This window comes from Opisthocomus hoazin, chromosome 3, assembly GCF_030867145.1.
Source record: "Opisthocomus hoazin isolate bOpiHoa1 chromosome 3, bOpiHoa1.hap1, whole genome shotgun sequence".
Classification (NCBI taxonomy): Eukaryota; Metazoa; Chordata; class Aves; order Opisthocomiformes; family Opisthocomidae; genus Opisthocomus; species Opisthocomus hoazin.
The window spans coordinates 76,232,501-76,253,220 of NC_134416.1; the positions used below are offsets into that span (position 1 = coordinate 76,232,501).

Here is a 20,720-nt window from a genome sequence, read left to right on the forward strand (position 1 = left end):
CAGGTATTTTAGCTCCTTGCTGGTGGACTGAGAAGAAGAGTTGGCTCGAGGCACCAAGAAATGTATTGCTTTTACACGGTGTGCTCTGGTTTTTGTGTTGGTAGCATTGCTACCCTGTAGTTGCAGGCTGCAAGAGAGGATGGATCTGGTGTGTGTCGGCTGCTTGTGCACTATCCAAGTGATCGTGATCAGTAGAGATCTTAAATATACTCAATAGAGGGTCTTAAATTATATTCTGCTTGTCTTGTGCTATGTAATTTTTGACAGATTGGTAAGGTGTTTTGTCACAAGCCTGACGAGGCCGAAATACTTTTCTGCTCCTGAGATCTCTGTCTATCCAACTCTTGTTCCCTGGACGTAGCTGCCATGTGGGCTAGCCCTGCAAGACAGTGCTCTGGATTTTATTCATCCCAAGGCCTGACTGGTGCTGTGTTTTGCATGGTGGCCCACTGAGTGAACATCTTTGTGTTGGTGCTATTGACTGCTCTGCCTTATGACCATGCATTTCATTCCCCGTGTTAAATGAACACGATTCGTGGTCTGCTGTGTGAATTACTCAACGCTGCTGATGAAACCAGATATTTCAACTGAGATAGTGAACAAAGTTGTTTCTGCAGTGAAGTCAGTCACTGTTATAATCACTGGGTACAACCAGAGTTGGTGATCCCAAGAACTGGTTTTCATTTTCTTTTTAGCACTATTTTGTAAATGATGTTTAATTCGGAGTCACATTTTCTTAGCGGTTGATCTGCATAAAAGATTAATTTTTTTCTTTAGCCCAAAATACAAAGGTATGTGCCGATGACCTAAAAATACACAGTTTATATCTTAATGATGATCTTTAAAGATTACTTTTTTTTTTCCTTTCGTCCTGCTACTATTGAAATTATAGTAGTTTATGTTGAGTATTTTTCATTCATCTGAAGAGGATATTACTTTGTCATTAAACTGAGGTGAGTTAATAAAGTGAGATTAACCTCAACTGAACGTTCACAAATGTTCAGTGACACAAGTTAAACAAAAAGTCTCTCAGGTAGGGATCGAGTTATTTTCTAAATACGCAGGCCAGTGCTGACACCTTGTGGCTTTGTTACTGAGTTATTTCATAGTTTCATGTGTTTTTTTCAGGTATAAATCATGACTAACTTGCTGTTGCCAGTGTTGTCTGTCGCCTCTGCTTCATGGCCACCCAGCATTTTGGCATCACGTGTAGGACAGCTTGTAACGCTGGGCTGTGCTGACTGCACATCGAGCGAATGACAACTATGGGTGACTGGGATCTTTTGAAGGGGACTCAAAAAGCTCCACTTCGGTGTGCAAAATCATGGGTGCTACTACAACGGCAGGCAGCAGCTACGCACTTCTCTCTCACTAGTTAATATCTCATTGCATGTTTCCCTCTCCATAAGAGCACCAAGGACTATTGGTACTTATCACACGTTTGCTTTTAAGCACATACATGTTTTCTACATTGACACAAAAGCATTCCTTTGCTGCTCTCTTCACCCTTGAAGAGTTACTAATAGCAAAAATACATGCAAATGAACTGTTGGAGAATTTCTGGTAGTATAGGAGCCTGAGGTTCACTACTTACATGTGGCCATAAAATGCCTGAACCACCATGTATCAGTGCAATTTATACCTAAATTGGCATCTAATCTAAAAATCACATAACACTTCAAATCTTAAACAAAACCAGTTGTTGAGGCTGCAGTCGTTGTTGTGGAATTAAGTGTTCAGAACTTGAGGTGTGTCTCGTGAAGATCATGCATCTGCCCTCAGCTGTCACCTCAGATTTTTTTCTGATGTTTATGGTGGTGTCTGTGTTCTTAAGTGTTCATGTGGTAGTATCCAAGTTAGAAATCTTTATTTTACTGCATTGTGGGTTTGTTCTTTTGTTTTTGTTTTGTTGTTGGGTTTTTTTTAAATTTTATTGCTGATATGTTTAGTTGTTTGAGTGAAACACAGAATGGGAAAGGTTTTCTACAGTAGGGACCAAATCATCAGCTTACGTAAATCAGTATTTATAGCTTCACTCAAGTCAAAGAGGTGACATTAATTTTTGTTCCTGAAGAACGTGACTACCTGAGTCTGTTAAGAAAAATCAAAGGAATAAGGATGTGCCTATGAAGATTTGATTTGCTGGCATCTCTGTTTATCTAACAGAAGGATTTGTACTCTCAACTCCCCTCCAACCCTCCCTCCCCTCCCCATGTAAATCTTAAGTGACACTTGCTAATCGAGCTTTAATGCAATAAATGTATTGTAATGAGCCATTGGAGTCTATTTTGGCATGCTGCTTCTGCTCTGCAGGAACTGAAGAGAAAAGGTTCAGGTAGCGATGCATGCCTGTTACCTATTTCAGCACTCTGCCAGGAGGCAGATCTATCTGATCAAAGAGCAGTGAGTGACAGGATCGTTTTAAGGTGTGATAAAAGCTTCTTGTATGGACAACTGCTTGTGATGCCTCATCACCATCAGGATCAAACGAAGTACCTGTTGATCTACAAATGCCTCCGCTGCATGGAATTAAAGCTCTTTGTCAAACCTACATGTGATCCGTTCCGCAATGGAAGCCAAGGAGCTGCAGGGGCTGAGAGGGGCCTTTGTAAGCATGAACGTGTGTGTAATGGGCAGGGAAGGCTCTGCAGCACGAAGTTGGGATGGTGGTGCAAAAGCTTCAGGAAAACTGTCTGGGCCCAGCCCCATCGACAGCTGTAGGGTGCAACACGGTTATAGAAGTGCGTGGAGAAAAACCTCCACCTTTCCTCCTTGGGATGATGGTAAGGGTAAGTCTCAGCTACAGTCTGTTGTCTTTATATTGCTCTGCCTTTAGAAGCTGGGCTGTGAGCAGTTGTCGTCCCATTTCACAAGGTAAAAACCATTGCGCTCACAGTAATTTCAGCTTTTAGATGTCTGCACCGTGCAAGAAATGCTCCACCAAAGTCCTGGTGGACACAAATGTACCATGAAGTTACGTCACGTTAAACTGGCATGTAAATCCTAAAAAGTAAAAAAACCCCAAACAAAACAAAACAAAAAAGGCAAACAAAAAAAACCCCTCCCAAAACAAACAGATTTTTGCGTATTACAGAGGTGATATACCTCTGTCTATGTTGTAGAGGATACACCGCACTTCTCATTCAGAAGAAAGCGAAGGATGCCTCTGGGGCTTTCATGGCGGTGTTACCGACGGTTCTGGTGCCTGCTGAAGGCTTGTGCGAAGCTGTGAAAGGAAAACCCTGAGGAGCGCGGTGCCAGCACCAAGCCAGCTCGAATGTGGCGGATCCCAGCCCTCGCCAGACTCGCCCGGACCAGGCGCGTTCGTTCCGCCGGCGGCGGGAGCAGCTGTAAGATGTTACTGCCAGCCTCACGCGTGGGCACGGAGCTCTGCTGCGCACCGGGCGCGGGAGACCGGCTCCTCCACGGATTATCCGCAAAAAAAGCATTTGCTGCCACGTAATTTCGCCGATGTCTGGTCTAAAAGAAGCCAGGCAGGCAGAGCAACTGCTTTCTCCGCGGGCCTAATTCCCAGCGAGAGCGCAGACGCTCAGACAGTGCGGTGCCAGAGCGTGTTCCGACACGGCCAAACCCTCCGGCTGCTGCAGCCCCTCCCGCTCCCCGCCTTGCCCCAGCGAGCGGCCGGGACCGGAGAGCGCTGCCGGGACGGAGACGGGGAGGCGAGCCGCGGGGCTCCTCCAGGCTGCGGCCCTCGGCGGCCTTCCTCGGGGAAAGCCACGAAGCCTCCGGGCAGCCTCGGGCCGCGCCTGGCGGGAACCGACACGGCAGGGCGGGGTAACGGACCGCCGGGACAACCACCCCCCCCGCCCCCCTCCCGCCGCCGGCTCTCCCGGGGCGGAACTACATTTCCCAGCACCCTTCCCCGCCGGCAACTCCCCTTCCCCGCCGGGCTGGGCGCACGCCCGTGCCCGGAGCCGCCCGGCGGCACTACAGCCCCCGGCAGCCCCGGCCGCCTCTCCGCGCCCTCGCCTGTGGCGGCGGCCGGAGCCGCGGCCGTGCCCGGCGCTGCGCGGGAGGAGGCGGGCGCCATGGCCGACAGCGGAGCGGAGCTCCCGGCCGCGGCCCCTCCGGGCTCGCCGGCGCAGCGGCGGGGGCCGGGCGGCTCCCCCGACGCGGGTGCCGCCGGGGCGGAGGGCGCGGCGGCGGCCATGCCGCGGCTGGCGCTGGGCTGCCCGGGCGGGGCGGCGGGGATGTCGCTGCCGCGGCTGGAGAAGCCGATCAAGCAGGCCTTCTACAACACCGGGGCGCTGCTGTTCGCGGGGCTGTGCTGCGGGGCCGCCGTCCTGGTGTACTTCATCCTGGAGGCCTTCCTGCGGCCGCTGCTCTGGGCCGTGCTCTGCGGCACCTTCCTGCACCCCTTCAAGAGCTCCCTGACGGCGCTGGGCCGCCGCTGGCTCGGCCGCCTGCACCGCTCCCGCACGCCCGTCCTGCTGGCCGCCCTCCTCCTCCCCATCTGCTTCGCCGACTACGGGGTGGAGGCGCTGGGCGAGCAGGTGCTGCGGCGGCGGCGGCTGCTCCTGCTCCTGGGCGCCGGGGGGCCGCTGCTCTACGGGATCTACTGCCTGGGCAGCTCGCTGGGCGTGCAGGTGCTGCTGGCCCAGGCCGCCCGCCTCATCTGCCAGGGGCTGGACTACTTCAGCAGCCAGTGGGTGAGTGCCCGCTGCGGGCGGGAAGGGGCTCTGGGGCGGCCGGCTGCGCCCGGGGCGGGGCGGGCGAGCGTCGGGCGGCGGCTTGCCCCGCCGGGAGGGGCGGGATGTGGCCCTGGCCGGCGGCGCCCCCGCTGCTCGCCCGCCCGCCCCGCCGCCATCTCACTTGTTGCGCGGCGGCGTCGGGGGGGGCGTTTGCGGCCGCAAGCCGTGAGGCGGCTGCGTGAGGTCGCCGTGGCTGCTGGTTTTGTTTGTTTGTTTGTTTTTACGCTTAAAGGACGCACAAGCTCTGCTGGCGGGACGGGGTGGGCGGGCGGCAGCGCCGGGCGTGCCCGGGCACGGCGGGGCGGGGCGAAGCCGGGTGGAGAACAGCGCTGGGAAAGCCCCCGGGTTAGAGAGCGCGGCGGAGGGGCTCGCTGTCACCCGGCGGCGGCGGCGGGGACGTTTTCTCTCAGCCGGGTGGGGACAGAGTTTTTAGCAGGGCCTGTCGCGACAGGACGAGGGGTGATGGTTTTAAACTGGAAGAGAGTAGATTTAGACTGGGTATAAGGAAGATACTTTTTGCAGTGAGGGTGGTGAAACACTGGAACGGGCTGCCCGGAGAGGTGGTGGAGGCCCCATCCCTGGAAACACTCAAGGCCAGTTTGGACGGGGCTCTGAGCAACGTGGTCCAGTTGAAGATGTCCCTGCTCACGGCAGGGGGTTGGGCTAGGTGACCCTTAAAGGTCCTTTCCAACCCAAACCGTTCCATGATTCTCTGTGGATATTTCCTGTAGTTCAGTCACGCCCCAGTACCGAGATGCTGTCAAGCCAAAGGTAATTCGAGCGAGGTCTTGGGCAAGCATCGGCTCTGCTGGGCTGTGAGATGTGTCTTAAGCCTGGTGAAACAGCGGCTCAGCTCTGTGAGTGGCTTGGGGGGGAAAGGCATCTCAGGGCTTGTTTCTCAGTGTACTCTTTTTTTTTTTTTTTTTTTTTTTTTGAATTTTTGTCTTAAAGTATCAAACAGTGCAAACTCAGTTTGAGCATTAAAAAGTAAAGCTGTTTAACTTATGAATGTTACTTATAAAGCTTCTGGGAGACTGCTTTTCCCTGTGTTGTCTTCGGTAGGTAGACTAGTTAAAACCTCCAGCAGAACTCATTTTCCTTTTGTTAATTATAATTGAAAATGCAAAAAAATACTATCTGAAGTAAATGGATATGTGAAAGCACAAAAGATCAGTAAGTTGTACTTTTATTACATGCTGATGTGCAGTTGTCGTGCCTATGTTGCTTAGTGTCAAAGGCTTTTTTTTAAGAAGTTGCTCCAGTTTTTTAAACAAACAAACCGACAATGCCACCCTGGCGCTTGGGTGGAAAATGACATACACAGTTGGTTTAATAGGGTGTACTTGGAGACAAAACTGAAGAACTACCTAAAGTTGATCTTCTTATGTGGGCAAGAGAGAGAAACTGTCAAAAAAAAAAAAAAAAAAAAGACTAACAAGCTTGTCCAGGCTTCTCATTTTGAATTACACATGTTCTGTGCATACTAGTTTTATAGCTTCGGTGGAGTTGGTGCATGCTGGTATCTCAAACGCAACTTTGGAGGTGTATACCAGAAACAAAAAAGTAATAGTTCTGCTGAACGTACTGATAAAGGATATTTGGAGCGATTTCCAGTGTGAATAGGATGGACTGGAGAATATGTTTTGTCTAGTGAAGGTGAACATTGGAAGAAGAGGTTTTCTTGGCTTTCTGTTCTGAAGTGCTGTCACACGCTGGAAAACGTCCGTGGAGATGTGTTTCTGGTCTGTTTTGTCCTCAGAAGTATAATTAAGACTGAGTAGCTAGAGACAGAGACAGTGTTTTAACAAGGAGGCAACCATCTTTACCTTCAGCTGAGTGGTGAAAGAATGCAAGCATGGCTTGGTGCTGATGGGACGTTTTGATTGCTTGCCACACAGTTTAGTTGATAAGCTTAAGACTCTTGTTTGCGTTGGCCTACCCATTTTATTTTTAACAAATCAGCAATATCACTGCACTAACTGACTTGGCTAAGTCCAGTCCTTTATTCAAACTTAGTTAATTCCACTTGCACTGGGTAAGTGCAAGGATACTAAAGGACATTGCACTGATTGAACCTCCTAACTGTGGTTGTAATGCACTGCTGGATGTCTGTGCATGCTCAGTGAGTGCAGTTTTGCTTAGCAGTTTATGATGCTTTTGTTTTGCACCAGTGGTCCTGGTATGACACTTGTGTTCACTGAAGTGCTGTAAGATTTAAACTGGGCAAAAGATAGCAAGCTCCCAGAACTCTTCTGACTTGAGTTCCCTGGGAGGATTTTGAGTTCGTGTCAAAATAACTGACCATGGACTCCCTTCAGCAAACCGGTTTCTGTAGCTTTCTAAGAAGCTGCCTTTATCTCTTTCTGGGGGTGCCCCATACGAGAAAAAAACATGGGATTTCCCTTAGTAAATAACCTCAACTCAGCCTGGCATCATCTATACACTTTACAGTGTTTTCCTATTCCAGTTTTTGAATTTTGCTGTTACCTGATTTGTATGATCTCGGAGCCGTAGCAGGATAATTTAATTTTACCCATGCTGCTGAGGAGCCTTGAGCTGGATCAGTTAATAGTGTCTACTTTAACTTCAGTTAGGCATTTTAAAACCATTTCATTGCTATGCTGTGTGGCAGGGCTCTGTTTGCATGCGTACGTTCTGCTTGTTAGCTGTGCAGGAGTTTTGGGTATTACAAGTCAGTTTGCTCCATTGCAATGTTCTCTGGGATCCAAATCCTCCACAGTTCCTTCTATATGTTGTCTTGCATGAAGATTACAGCTATTTTTGTTTGTAGATACTCCGTGTGGTAAGCAAAAGTAACGGCAATTTAATTTCTCGCACTGTTTCTTTTATCCTCCCACTAAGCCAATCTAGATTTCTGTGTTTTGAAATATTTTGATACAGAATAACTTAACTAACATAAAATAAGTACATTTTCCGCTTAGACAGCAAGGAATACTTTCTTGCCAAGACTGTGATACATAAATAATTTATTAAAAGCATAAAAGAGACGAGGAAGCATGGCTGGTTTTCAATATGAGACCAGTATCTGACTAGCATAGTGCATTTGTTTATGGTAATTTTGAGCTTGTGAACTATGAATGTCTGTATTTCCACAACAAATGATTCTGCCTTGGGCTGCAAAAGTGTACAGTGTATTTATGCTTATTTGGAGCTTTGCCCCGCCTGGATGGCCCTGCTGCTTACAGAGGGGAAGAACATGCATGGTTGTCTTCTCCCTTTCCGATTCCCTTGGCTGTACTAGAGAAGTGAGAGGATTCCTGTTGTTAGAATTTAACTGAGAACAGTTACGGGTTTTTGGGATACCAGTTTGATGTTCTCTAACTAAAGATATTGTTATGGTAGATACTAGGCCATGATGCAGAGACAGAAATTCTCTTCAGTTCCAGAAAAAAAATGTTCTCCAAACACAGCAATTGCATGTGATAAAGACATAATGAGCTGTATCTTGGCACCAGTGTATTACAGAGCTTTCTTGTGCCGTTGTCCTCAAATCTGGGAAAGCTGTTCGTGGTGGTGATGAGTGAAGGTTTGGAAATGGCTGTATTCCTGTCTGTGGTTCTTAAGTCACACCTGCATTTCAGGAATTAGGAGTCCTGGGTACCCCCACGACAGGACCGTTTGATAGGTGATTGCAAAACACTGCATTTGAGGATCTTGGGCTAGTCTACAAGCATCTTGTTCCCACTGTCTCCTTTTCTTTCCCTTTGTGTTTCACAGTTCCTGCATCATCTTTGAAGAAACTTGCTCAAGAAAGGTAGTAGGCTGCTGTGCCTTAAAGCTAGGAGCTGGTTATAAATTCCAAATGAATTCCTTGCTCTGACTGCAGCCTTCCCTATGGGTTGTCTGCAGAAGTCTTACGTAGAAGACATGCGCTCCATAGCGAAGTGGAATGTTTTTCTGCATCTTTTTTTCATGGAAAGGAGGGGAATTTGTCCCATAGCGGACGGAATATAACCTTACACGTTTATATGCTATAGCAGTTTTGGCATGGTTAGCCTTGCAGTTAGCATACCTTCCGAAGACTAAGCTTGGACTGCCTTGTCCTAGTTTTGTTTGAAGTGAGCTTGTATCCAGCACTGTATCTAAGCTATGGGAAGTTCTGCTCTGTGGCAAGAGTGCAAACTCCTTTGGCCTGATGTTTTACACTCACGGTGATATACAGGAAGTGCCAGCTATTGGTTGTATATTATTTTTTTTTCATCAGGGTTCACATGCTCATATTTATTTAGAAAATAATCAGTTTGTAGATCTCAGCAGATGAAATGAATTATACAGCTGCTGTACATTGACTCTGAAGTTCAGCTTAGTAAACTGAATCTGATAGAACTGGCAGAATTCTCTGGAGTGAAGTCGGTTACGGGGTTGTCAAAATCTTTCTCCAGTGGCCAGTCTTTCTTCCCTGGTTTGTCACAGGTTGCTGGTTGGGGTCAGAACTGTGTACTCATATATGTGTGTGTGTCAGCGTATTTTTATATCTCTGACTCTACTAGATACAACTCACGTTGTTGTAGCAGTTAGCATGCAGTTAGAGGACCTAACCCATCCTTTCCTCACTACAGTGCTGGGCAAATCTGGAAATGCTCTTTGCCGTGACCACTGCATTGGAATATTGTCAAAGGAGGTGTTTGTTTTGGCTAGTGGACAGTCTGCTCCCTGTCAGGGAAGCTGTTGAAGATGTCCACTAGGGAACCCTCCATTTGTGTTGGCACTAGATGTCAGCAGTCCCTAGAGTAACTCTCACAGACTGAATTTCTCAAACACGCTTCTGGGCAAATGTTTTCGGTCACAGGTTGCAAGGTGCTTGGCTTCCACAGTGCTATTGAGTATCACCTGTGGGGGCGAAAAAGCATCTACGTTTTGTCAAGTTCACCTGGTGGGGCAGTGTATTTTCTGGCAAAGGCAAGGGTTAAGTTTGAATATAATACTTGAATAACTATAAATGAGAAAAACACATTCTGATTTTTGAGTTGTGTGTAAGTCCTGTTTTCGGCGTGTTTCAGGTAGAGGGTTTTTTTAATTTTTCTTCCCTGTGTTCTTAAAATAGGCTTGCTGGTTTCTAAAACTTGCCCAACATAAAGAAGAAACAACAGGAAATCACACCTGACAAAGCTCTTCAGTATTCTTTCTGCTGTCTATAATAATCCTTTCATTATTTGGTATCATGCCTTGTAAATCATACAGACAGGTACTGACTGTAAGCACATCTTACCAAAACCACGGTTTTTGGTTTGTTTTCACAACTTGGTAGAGATCAGCTGTGTGGAGACCACATGTGGGCTGTTTAAAAACAGGATGAGGAAGGGCAGGGAAAGGTGGAGATGTCGATGGTGTTTTGTTTTCCACCTTTGTTTGTCCCTTCCACACCCACCCTCAGTTTTGGGAGCACCTGCAGCAAGGTACCTTTCTTGAAAAGGCTTAGGAGCCTGTTCAGACTTACGTGCGTGAACTGCGGCCCCAGGCGCTAAGCTGATGCTAGCCTGGAGCCTGAAGATGTATGTTACATAAAGTTAGTTAATTTTGGTGTTTCTAAGTATTATTTAAATGCAGTTTGGTGTTTTTTTTTTTTGCCAGCTCTGAAAGGAATGATTGTTATGGAACCGTCCAGCAAAATTTTAGCTGTGCTCTCTGTAATAAAGCAAGAAGTTGAAGTTGTGTATGTTGAGGAGCCGTCTCATGAAACATGTCAGAGGAGTGGTGCTCTGGCTGCATGGAATTTGATGTGCTCTGAAAAACCTCTTTTCACAAATGAATCTTGAAAAGTTTGATTTCTGAATAGCATTTTTATTAACAGAGTTTCTCATAAATAACTTTTTGTATGAAGACAGGAAAAGTGAAGTGAAGGAGGAGCATTTTCAACATCCATAGCTTCAGTCTTCTGGATACCTTGGAGGTAACAAATATCCTTAAATTCATGGTGTAGGAAATGTTTCAGGACACATTGAAAATACTATTAACCCACGTGTGGCAGTGTTGATTTTGATGGTCGGTTCCCTCCTGCCCTAGGATTCTAGTTACAAGTTCATAATCTTGTCCCTTCAGAAAGGGGTAGCCTTGCTGAACGCTCAGCTTTCGTTTCACGTGGTTGAGCAGTCTGCGTGTGTTAATGCCAAAGGTGTCTACATGGACACATGTGGCAGTTGGGCATTTTAGAAGAAATGGAACAGGTATGCTGCCCTAGTCCTTTGGGCTTAGAACAAGGAATAACCCAGTCTGTCAGGTTTTGCTTACGTGTGTTCACTTAAAAAAAAAAAAAATCAGGATGTCATGTACCTGCTTAGGTAAATGATGGCTTCCTTAGTGAAGGGAAGAGGTGGCTGAGTTTGCTCCGAGGTGGGCAATAGTATTGTATGTGTGATTAGTTGGTTTAAGGTGTGTTGTTGTTTTTTTTTTTTGTATCTGACAAAGACTGTCTCTATGCTAAATGGAGGGCAGTTAAACTTTCTTCATTCTGCCTAAGTCTGCACATTGTGGGCTATTTCCTCTTGTGTACCATGGAATATATGGTAAAGCCCCATGAAATTAATTGTGGTTCTGAAGGCTGATATCAGAATGACATTTTCAGAATTCCTCACCTGCCTCCTTCTTATCTTTTTTATTGTTTAGCACTTTAAATTTTAACAGTTTCAAATGAACAAAGAAAACACTGTGATGTTCGTAATGGCAAACACAGTTTGGATTTTAGCGATGCATTTAACGCCTTGTGTTGCTTCATTTTTCAAGTCCAACACTATTCCGCTTGGCTTTCGTGGTAGGTTCATTTTCCTTCGCCGGCCTGTGTTGCTACTGAGGAGAAAGAGGTAGAAATAACGAGCTGTTGTCGTAAGATTGCTTCTTACATAGCTTCACTCAGTGCAACACTGTTTTAAAAGTGTGCAAAAGTGCCATGTAAGTGTTTGGTCAATGTTTTTAAAGAGTTCGTATTTTAAGGAAAACTAATGAAAATCTCTATTTCCAAATGAAAGTTTTATTCTTAAATGTTAAAGGGAAGTGGTGAGATAGTGTCGATTTTTTTTGTCACAACACTGAAACAAACTGGAAAATAGGAAACTGCCTGAATTGGATCCATAGTTTCATCAAACAGCTGTAAATATCTCAATTAAAAAAAAAAAAAAAACACAAATAAACCAAAACAAACCATAAAAAAATTTGCCATATGTTTTCCAAGTGGAAAAGAGCAGCCTGGGAAAACCCCAAAACTTTGAAACGGCACAGGGAGTGGGTAGAACTACAGCTAGAAAATGAAAGGATTAAAACACGCCATTTGGTAGGTCCTGATTTGTTAAAAACTGGAAACTTTTGGAAGGTTGGCAGCGCATATATCAGAAGAAGTAACTCTGTTGGTTATTCTGCTCCGTCTTCGTTGTTGTGTTTACTGTGGGGTGGTTTACATGAAGCAGGTAGGAAACATGTTCACTGCTGGATGTTGAATTTCTGAGGCAACATTCCGAGGAGGGCCGAGTCATTCCCACAGCCTTGCTACCAGTGAGGAGGTGGTCTTGCTTATTCCGCTTCCGATGTATGCTTCAGTTGCCCAGTTGCTGGTGTCTGTCTTAGCTCTGTGTGCCTGTTTAGCTATGACTGAATTAGATTATAAACTCTTGGGTTTTTTTGTGGATAGTTTTTTATCAGCTTAGGGAGCTTGAGATGACTGGACGAACGTCGAAGCCAATGTGCAGAAGTGGTGGGACTGCACGACTGGCAGTGGGAGAGAATGAACTGCCGCTTTCAGTAGCAGCGAGCTATTACATGAGCTCATCTGTAAAACCTCTCCCTTAGAGATTAACTTGCTGATAGGAAAAAAAGGGAGTGAACTGTGTAAATAAAGAATGATACTCTTCAATATAAAGCAATATAAGCTTTGTCAAGAGTTGAGGGGTAAGAAAGGGTTCATTCTCATTGAAACGTTATGCCAAAGTGAAAAGAGCATCTCAGATTTTCAAATTCTCTCAACTTTAATTGGAACTGGAAACAGACTTTCAGTAGTACTGGTGATATGATCATGCTGATAAATCCTAGACTTTCCAACACTGAAATTTTAAAAGAAAAATCAAAACACTAAAGCAGATGCTTTAGCGTAACGTAAAAGCTACATCTTTCTGTGGTGTAGCTTTGCCTCCAGTTGGTATATTAAAAGAGAACTGCAGCCTTTCAAACTGGCCTAGATGTCTTTAAATCTGACCTTCTAACTGTAACCCAAAAGTGGATGCTGAAATCCAAGAAGCTGCACTGCAGTCTCACAGCTGTTTATTCAGGGAAGCAGGCAGTTTTACTTCTTATGTCTAAAGGCAAAACACTTTGTTCAATTTGCAAGTGGTGCTATGAAATGCAAAGGAGATGTGAGAAATGGGGTCTTTGCTGTCTGGTGAGACAATGAAGATAAGCAAGGGAAGGAAGAAGAAGGAAACCTTACAGGATTAAATGATCCTAAAATACTGATGTATGGGAGTTGTGTGTGTCTGCAAATATGAATTATGATTGAATAGGCATTTAAAATCTCAGAGTACATGGTGAAAGTTAGGCATCTGCAACTGACCTCAGCTTGATAAATAAATAGTTTATGGTAGCTAATGCATTCTGCAGTATCTGAAGTGTGTATCTTAGTTACCTCATTAGCTGTATACCCTTAGAAATCAAATTTATAGGCATGAACTTGTATCCATTCTAGTTTTAGTCCAATAATTACAGTAGCTTAATTTGGATGAAAGTAGGCAGTATCTTTTATTCTTCATTTCTATGATGTCAGTTGTTGAGATGGACATATAATAGTAAACAGGCTATTCATATTCTCATGCAATTGTAGCCAAAACATTTGGAGACCCTTCAGAAAAACAGTGGGGAAGGTTATGTAACATGCATGTAAAGGGTTAAAGGAACAAAAAAAGTAGGCTGTTGCCAAGTTAGTATGGGATGAAATCCTAGTCCATGTCAATTTAAGTTAATAGGCTTTGTCAGTTGCTTTCAGCTGTGAATGGTTGGAAGTAGGCTACCCTAGTTCCCATGGAGTGTATTTCTTGCAGCGTAGGGAAGTGTTTGGCTGTAAAATTAACTGATAGAGAACTGATTCCTCCATGGTGTCACTGAAATTAAACCTCTTGCACCAGTCAGTTGACTAGCTAGGTTTTTTTACAGGGCTTCAGGACTGTTATTGTTTGATCTCTGAAACAAAAGGACTTGTTTATTTTAAAATAAACTAATTCTTTCTGTTCAACAGAAATAAGAAATATTTTTACTCAGGTGATTTTGTAAGCTTTTAGAAATGAGAATTGATGAATTATTGTAAATTAAAACACACAAAAAATATTGAATACATAAACCCTGAAATGCTAGCTTTTAGTTCAGCTACATACATGGCTAAAAGCAGTATATCATGTTTTGCTTGTGCTGGCTGTTAAATATCGGCTGATGCCCTGTTAACCTCCTACTTTTAGCGTATTTTTAGTCAGAAAGTCTAATTTATTGAACTTATTGACTATCCTGTTTGTAATTTATCGTTAGATTTAAAAGCTAAAGAGAAAAAAATGCCTTGAAGCTGCAGTATTTATCATACAAAGATGCTGTGTGGCTGGTATTAGGGATTAGGATAGCACCTTCATGCTGAATTATCTCTTGCAGTTACAGTTGTGTTGTAATACACCTTGTGAGTGAATTTACGTTTTGAACCTGTACTGTTAAAGGAGTGCTGCCATGCATTTCAGGTCAAAAATACTTTTTTTGTTGTTGTTTATGACTTTAATCTTAATGTCTAAGAGTTGTGTTAGTTTTAGACATTTATCTTGAATCCACATTTGGCCATAAGCATTACACAGCTCTGTTGATGCACAGCTAGAGATAGATAGCAGGGAAAAGTTGGACTGATCAACTTTGAGAATGATCAGTATGAAAAGGGTACGTGTTTCTTAAGCGATTTTAAATTACCTTGTGTGTGTGAGCATTCCCTCTGAGGTTAATGGGGTCCATCGCTGCTTGTCTGCTGAATTTATTAGTACAATTAAGATTTCCTCTACACCCATTAAGTACATGGGAGTAGTTACACAAAACCACCTTTTCATAGGCCTGTTGCCTCTTCACTGTGAGTTGTATAGTGCAGAGTAAAGAGGTGAAAGCTCTTTTGGTGTGTTCTGTCTAATTACTTCTTCTGTGTCTCTGCCAGTGCATTCTTTCTTACAGTGACGTCTGCTTCAGCAAATGCTGTTAACAGAAGTTGTGTTTAAACTTCATTGGGATTTATGGATTTAGAAGTGTAAATTTGAAGGTGTCCTTAACTGGTTATGGGTAGGGAATGTTTATTGACTTTGTGCCAGAAATATCAGGTTTTTTCTTTTCTATTTTTTTTTGGACGTGCAACACTGAGCTTTTATTTTTACAGATCTTCATGCCTCTTTTATTTCACATCTGCTGCTGAGTAGCAGATTTTCACCTCCTGTTGCCTCTTCTGGTTTCTACTTACTTCTTTTCAGCATTTTCAAGCTCAAATTCTTCATCTCAAGGTTCTTAATTAGAATTATGTATTGTGATTTATCTGATGAGCAGAGTCGCTGAAGGCAGTTAGAACCAGCAAAACCAAAATGACCACAACTGCCTTTTGATGCATTGTCATGGACGTTTTTCTGTCTCTTTAGTGTTTTTAGTTAAATACTTGATAAAATTACATGTCACAAGTCATTTAAAGGTATGACTGTTTTGTGGACCAGCACTGCTGAGGAACTGCAGTTTTTGTTGTGCTTCCTAATGGCTGTCATAGAATAGAGTCATAGAATGGTAAGGGTTGGAAGGGACCTTAAAGATCATCTGGTTCCAAGCCCCCTGCCATGAGCAAGGACATCTTCCACTAGACCAGGTTGCTCAGAGCTCCGTCCAGCCTGGCGTTGAACACTGCCAGGGAGGGGGCAGCCACAGCTTCTGTGGAAAACCTGTTCCAGTGCCTCACCACCCTCACAGTGAAGAATTTCTTCCTAGTATCTAATCTAAATCTGCCCTCTTTTAGTTTACAGCCATTCCCCCTTGTCCTGTCACTACATGCCCTTATGAAAAGCCCCTCTCCATCCTTCCTGTAGGCCCCCTTCGGGTACTGGAAGGCTGCTATAAGGTCACCTCGGAGCCTTCTCTTCTCCAGGCTGAACAGCCCCAGCTCCCTCAGTCTGTCCTCGTAGGAGAGGTACTCCAGCCCTCTGATCATCTTTGTGGCCCTCCTCTGGACCCGCTCCAACGCATCCATGTCCTTCTAATGTTGGGGGCTCCAGAGCTGGACGCAGTACTGTAGGTGGGATCTCACGAGAGCAGAGTAAAGGGGCAGAATCACCTCCCTCGACCTGCTGGCTATGTTTCTCTTGATGCAGCCCAGGATACAGTTGGCTTTCTGGGCTGCAAGCGCACATTGCTGGCTCATGTTGAGCTTCTCATCCACCAGTACCCCCAAGTCCTTCTCCTCAGGGCTGCTCTCGAGCCGCTCTCCGCCCAGCTTGTATTTGTGTTTGGCTTAAAGCCTCCTCTGTCTCCAAGGACTGGAGCACAGGAGCTGGAGAGCTGCTCTGTACTGGAATAGGTGGTGCCGCTGGTGCTGCTGGTGGCCCTGCTCCATTCAGGGTCTCACATTTCAATAGTAGTCATTGCTTGGTCTCAGAAGCAAAAACATCTTCCTTCAGGGTTTGTGTCCAGCAAAGCATGTATCCCCTACATGTTGGAACCATACCGACGTTTCTGTTACATGGAGCAAAAACCCCTGTAATTAACTGGCAGTTCTGAAATGCAGGCTTCTTAAAGAATTAGAACCTGACTTCAGTCCTCTCAATATGGCAGTTAGGGGTATGTGCCTGTGTGCGTATGCACACAACAAAATACAGCTGTATTGTGCTCATGTATGTATGCATATCAGTGTGTATCTTTTTTTCTTAGATATGGACGTTGGTAGTTGGTTACCTGCTGATGGTTTCATTCAAGTGGAATACAAGCACTGAACGTTACTTAAAAGCGATCTCTGTCCCTGTCTGGATTATGCTGCTCTTTCATTTAGGTGAGTAACAGCAAGTTGCTATTCTAATGCGTTCGCTGGTATTCTGTTTTTGCTCTTCCGCTAAATCCTTATAATGGAGACTTAGCGGAGATGCTCAGTAATTCTGGCTGTGTGGCTGGCAGGGAGCGTTGAAGTAAGGAATGGGAAGGCAACAAGATGCTGAGCAATGTGTGTCTTCCACTCCTTCTACTTGGTTTCTGCTTCCCGTGGTTTTCCCTAATTTGGCTCTTGCAGTCACAGACCTGGTACCAGCTCCCTGACAGTGGGGAAGGGCTGGGGTCACGTGTGGGTGGATTCAGACTTTCACTTGGGATGATTTCTAATATTACTGTTTTCTTGAGAGCCTGTCATTGGCCATGACTGAAGCTGAAAAGTGCATTTCATAGTAGTAATGGAAGCAAAAAAAAAAGTTCTATCAGTAGTCAACAAACGTGTCGATACGGTATCAACAATATCAAATACATTTGCCAGTAATCTATGTAATCTGTTAATACAAATATAAGATTATAGTAATCTATTAGTATTAGATTTATGTTACGTATTTCATATAACAGATTATCAGATTATGTTACCATATCAGAGTTTGTGGTGGAAGTATCATGCAGATAATGGAAGACTATCATCATGGAAGGTTTCACAGTGTATTTCGTTATTTACTTTGCTTTAGCATCAGGTTTCACGGGTTGTTCTGACCACGCCGGGACGCTTTCCAGAGGTTTTAAGCTACACGTAACGGCTTTGCATTTGCTTACATTTTGAGTCTTGTATTTAGTGGAAGTACTAGCTGCAAAACCAAAACTGAAGAAGGCAAGGCACTGCTTGATGCAACTCTATGGAGATCTGACATAAATATACATTTGGGAGGGGAACTTGATTTGCCTCTGATGACTGAAATGTTTGTATTTTGTGTGTATTTTCATGTAATTTTGCATGTTGTTTTAAAAATTGTTCTCTTCAGTGACTTTCTGCTGAAATACTTTGGTTAGGAATGGTAACAACTTGGTTTATTCATTGAGAAAATTTTTCACCTATTTTTTTCTGTTCTTGCTTTCCTGAACGTAGAAAACTTGTTGCCTTTATGACACTTCTGAGTTTCTGCCCAGATTATTCTTCACCGATGTGCTGCCTTTCTTGGTTTTGCTAAATATAAAGTTCATTAATGATGTAACTGTTCTTGTAAACAAACAAACAAAAAAAATCCGTATCTTTCAGCTTCTGTGGCAGGTTCCTGGAGGATTCCTGTGTTTCTGGTTATAGTTGTTCTGATGACTGTAGGCGTGTTGCATGAACAGCAGAATGGAAAGGAGTCTTCTGGTAAGAAATGACTCACTATTTCTTTTATTGTTGGAGGCGAAAGTTCTCTAAAGTCAAGTGAAAGAATCTGGACTGTATTAGTGTAAATTCAATATCATACAGATTGCGAGAATTTACTATAAGATTTTTAGGTATGTTTGTTTCAAAGTGGTTTACGCTTGCTGAAGTGAATCTTTGATTCTTCACAGAAAATCTTTGTAATGGACTGATGTTTGTTTTCCATAGCAAAGTAGTGACTCTCATTATCAAGCCTGATTGCTTAAGTTTACAGAACCATACATGTAGCTTCAAGCGTAAAGAAAGCCCAGAAAGCTTGAAATCAGAGCCTAATTTTGGAAGAAATGAGCAATATGGGTTTAGTAGCTCCTATGATATCAAGTGTAAGAGAAACTAATGCAACTCTGTCCAGCAAGTTTCTTATATCCAGTTATTTGATTTTAAAATACTGGTTTCTTAAAATTGCGGTTTATGTTTGGACTTTGAGAAAAATAGGTTTTACCTCTTGTAAGTCAGTTTTGCATAAAAGTAAATGTCAGGTGTTCCTTTCTAGTACTGGCTGTGTGATTATTTTGGGAAACTTTTTTCCTGTCTTGCTTTTTTAGTTTTCATGAAAGTCATTATAATCTTGGTTAGTAAAAATTATTATCTTTTATAGAGATTTTTAGATTAATCAGACTGCCAGCAACTGCGGATGACTTGGTTGGTAGCAGTTCATTAGCAAGGAAAGTGCTAAGCAAGTAACTGATTTTGTACTTTGGCTCCAGGTGTATTGTAATTCTAAACGTAAGAACAGTCATTCCTGTTTGATCGTATTGACATAATACATATTAAAAACTAACAGTGTCTATCCATATAATTTCTGTTGCTTGACCGCTTCGGTGGATATGAAGCAACAAATACAACATTCTAAGACTTAAGCTTTTCTTTATTTGCATACACGTATATATTTTACAGGGGCAGAGCTTCCTGGTCAGATGATTTCCATTGCTGCTTCAACAATTGCCATGGCAATTTCAATGACAGAAGAGGAGTCCAATAATGAACGTTCCTCACAACCCTCAGGTGACTGAATACTCTGTAAGAAAACATTTGAATTTGCTCTCAAGGCGTGAAATTGAAGGGAATTAAGAGCAAATTTCAAAATAGTCCCTATCTTCTTCATCCTGTCCAAAATAGCATGCTTATACTTACCTTGTAAAGCAGGTTTATCTGATTTTAAAAATGTTAAGAACACAGTAATATAAAAGCTATATTTCAAATGATAGTTTACATGGCTGTCTGTACATCTGACTAGAAGAATTTTTTTTTTCCCTCCAGAGTGAGAGTGTGTTTTTTTCCTGTTCTGAATTTTTTTTTTTTCTCTTTTTTACTTAGCCTGCCTTTGATTTGTAAACAGTTACGAGATACATATACTGGATTCCTGGACCAGGTGTGGACAGACTGGAATAATTTTTGCAGATCACAATGACGAAAGCCTTTGTTCTGTTTAACTATGGCATGCCCGAAGTCCTGCAGGGAGTTTACTTGACATTGTAGCTTGAGTCATGATACTTTCATTTGCAGTAACACAACTTGAAATCTCTAAGAAATGACTTGAAATAGTTGCGAAGAAGGTATTTAGATGTCATAGAATCTCAGAATCGTAGAATAGTTTGGGTTGGAAGGGACCTTACATCTAGTCCAACCCCCCTGCAATGAGCAGAGACATCTACCGCTAGATCAGGTTGCTCAGAGCTCCATCCAACCTGATCTTGAAAGTTTCCAGGAATGGGGTATCTACCACATCTCTGGGCAACCCGTTCCAGTGTTTCACCACCCTCAGAGTAAAGAATTTCTTCCTTATATCCAGTCTAAATCTACCCTCATCTAGTTGAAAACCATTACCCCTTGTCCTCTCACAACAGGCCCTGCTACAAAGTTTGTCCCCATCTTTCATATAGGCCCCCTTTAAGTACTGGAAGGCTGCAATCAGGTCTCCCCGCAGCCTTCTCTTCTCCAGGCTGAACAGCCCCACTCTCTTAGCCCTTCCTTCTTTTAGGAGAGGTGTTCCAGCCCTCGGATCATTTTTGTGGCCCTTCTCTAGACCCACTCCAGCAGGTCCAGGTCTTTCCTGTAGTGGGGGCTCCAGAGCTGGATGCAGGACTCCAGGTAGGGTCTCAGCAGAGCAGAGGGGCAGAATCCCCTCCCTCGACCTGCTGGCCACGCTGCTTTTGATACAGCCCAGGGTACAGTTGGTCTTCTGGCCTGTGAGCACACATTGCTGGGTCATGCTGAGATTCTTGTCAACCAACATCCTCTTTTGAACCTCACATCATTTTTCTGAGTTGGCCTTGGAATGAACGTGGTACTAGAAAAATAAACTATTACAGAGACCTCTGGAAATTGAAAAGTTTCATCCGTTTCTTGCAAGTAGGCAAAACAGGTCATTCAACTTGACACAACGTGGACTTCCAAAACTTCAGTTTGAAATTGGGTGTTGTCTGCTTCAAGACAGTATGTCCTGAATACTGTCTGCAATGTGTAAATCGTGCTTCAGAGAAGGAAGCATTGTGATTGTGCGGGAGAGAACGCTTAGAGCACGTGGCATTCAAAACTTCTGGCTAAAGGCAGAATTCATGAAACTGATGAGTTTCTGTAGCCACCAGGTGAAACGGTGTAAACAA

At 44.0% G+C, this 20,720-nt stretch overlaps 1 protein-coding gene across 3 annotated transcripts in view; it reads left to right on the plus strand.

Annotated features, from left to right (window-relative positions):
- The first annotated feature begins 4,049 nt into the window (after nt 1-4,049).
- TMEM245 (transmembrane protein 245) overlaps nt 4,050-20,720 on the plus strand; it is a 97,389-nt gene continuing 80,718 nt past the window's right edge. For all 3 annotated transcript variants that reach the window (XM_075416713.1, XM_075416712.1, XM_075416715.1), the window contains exons 1-4: nt 4,050-4,670; nt 16,626-16,743; nt 17,956-18,057; nt 19,012-19,119. In XM_075416713.1, the coding sequence (XP_075272828.1) occupies nt 4,050-4,670; nt 16,626-16,743; nt 17,956-18,057; nt 19,012-19,119 (949 nt within the window). The remainder of the gene's footprint in view (nt 4,671-16,625; nt 16,744-17,955; nt 18,058-19,011; nt 19,120-20,720) is intronic.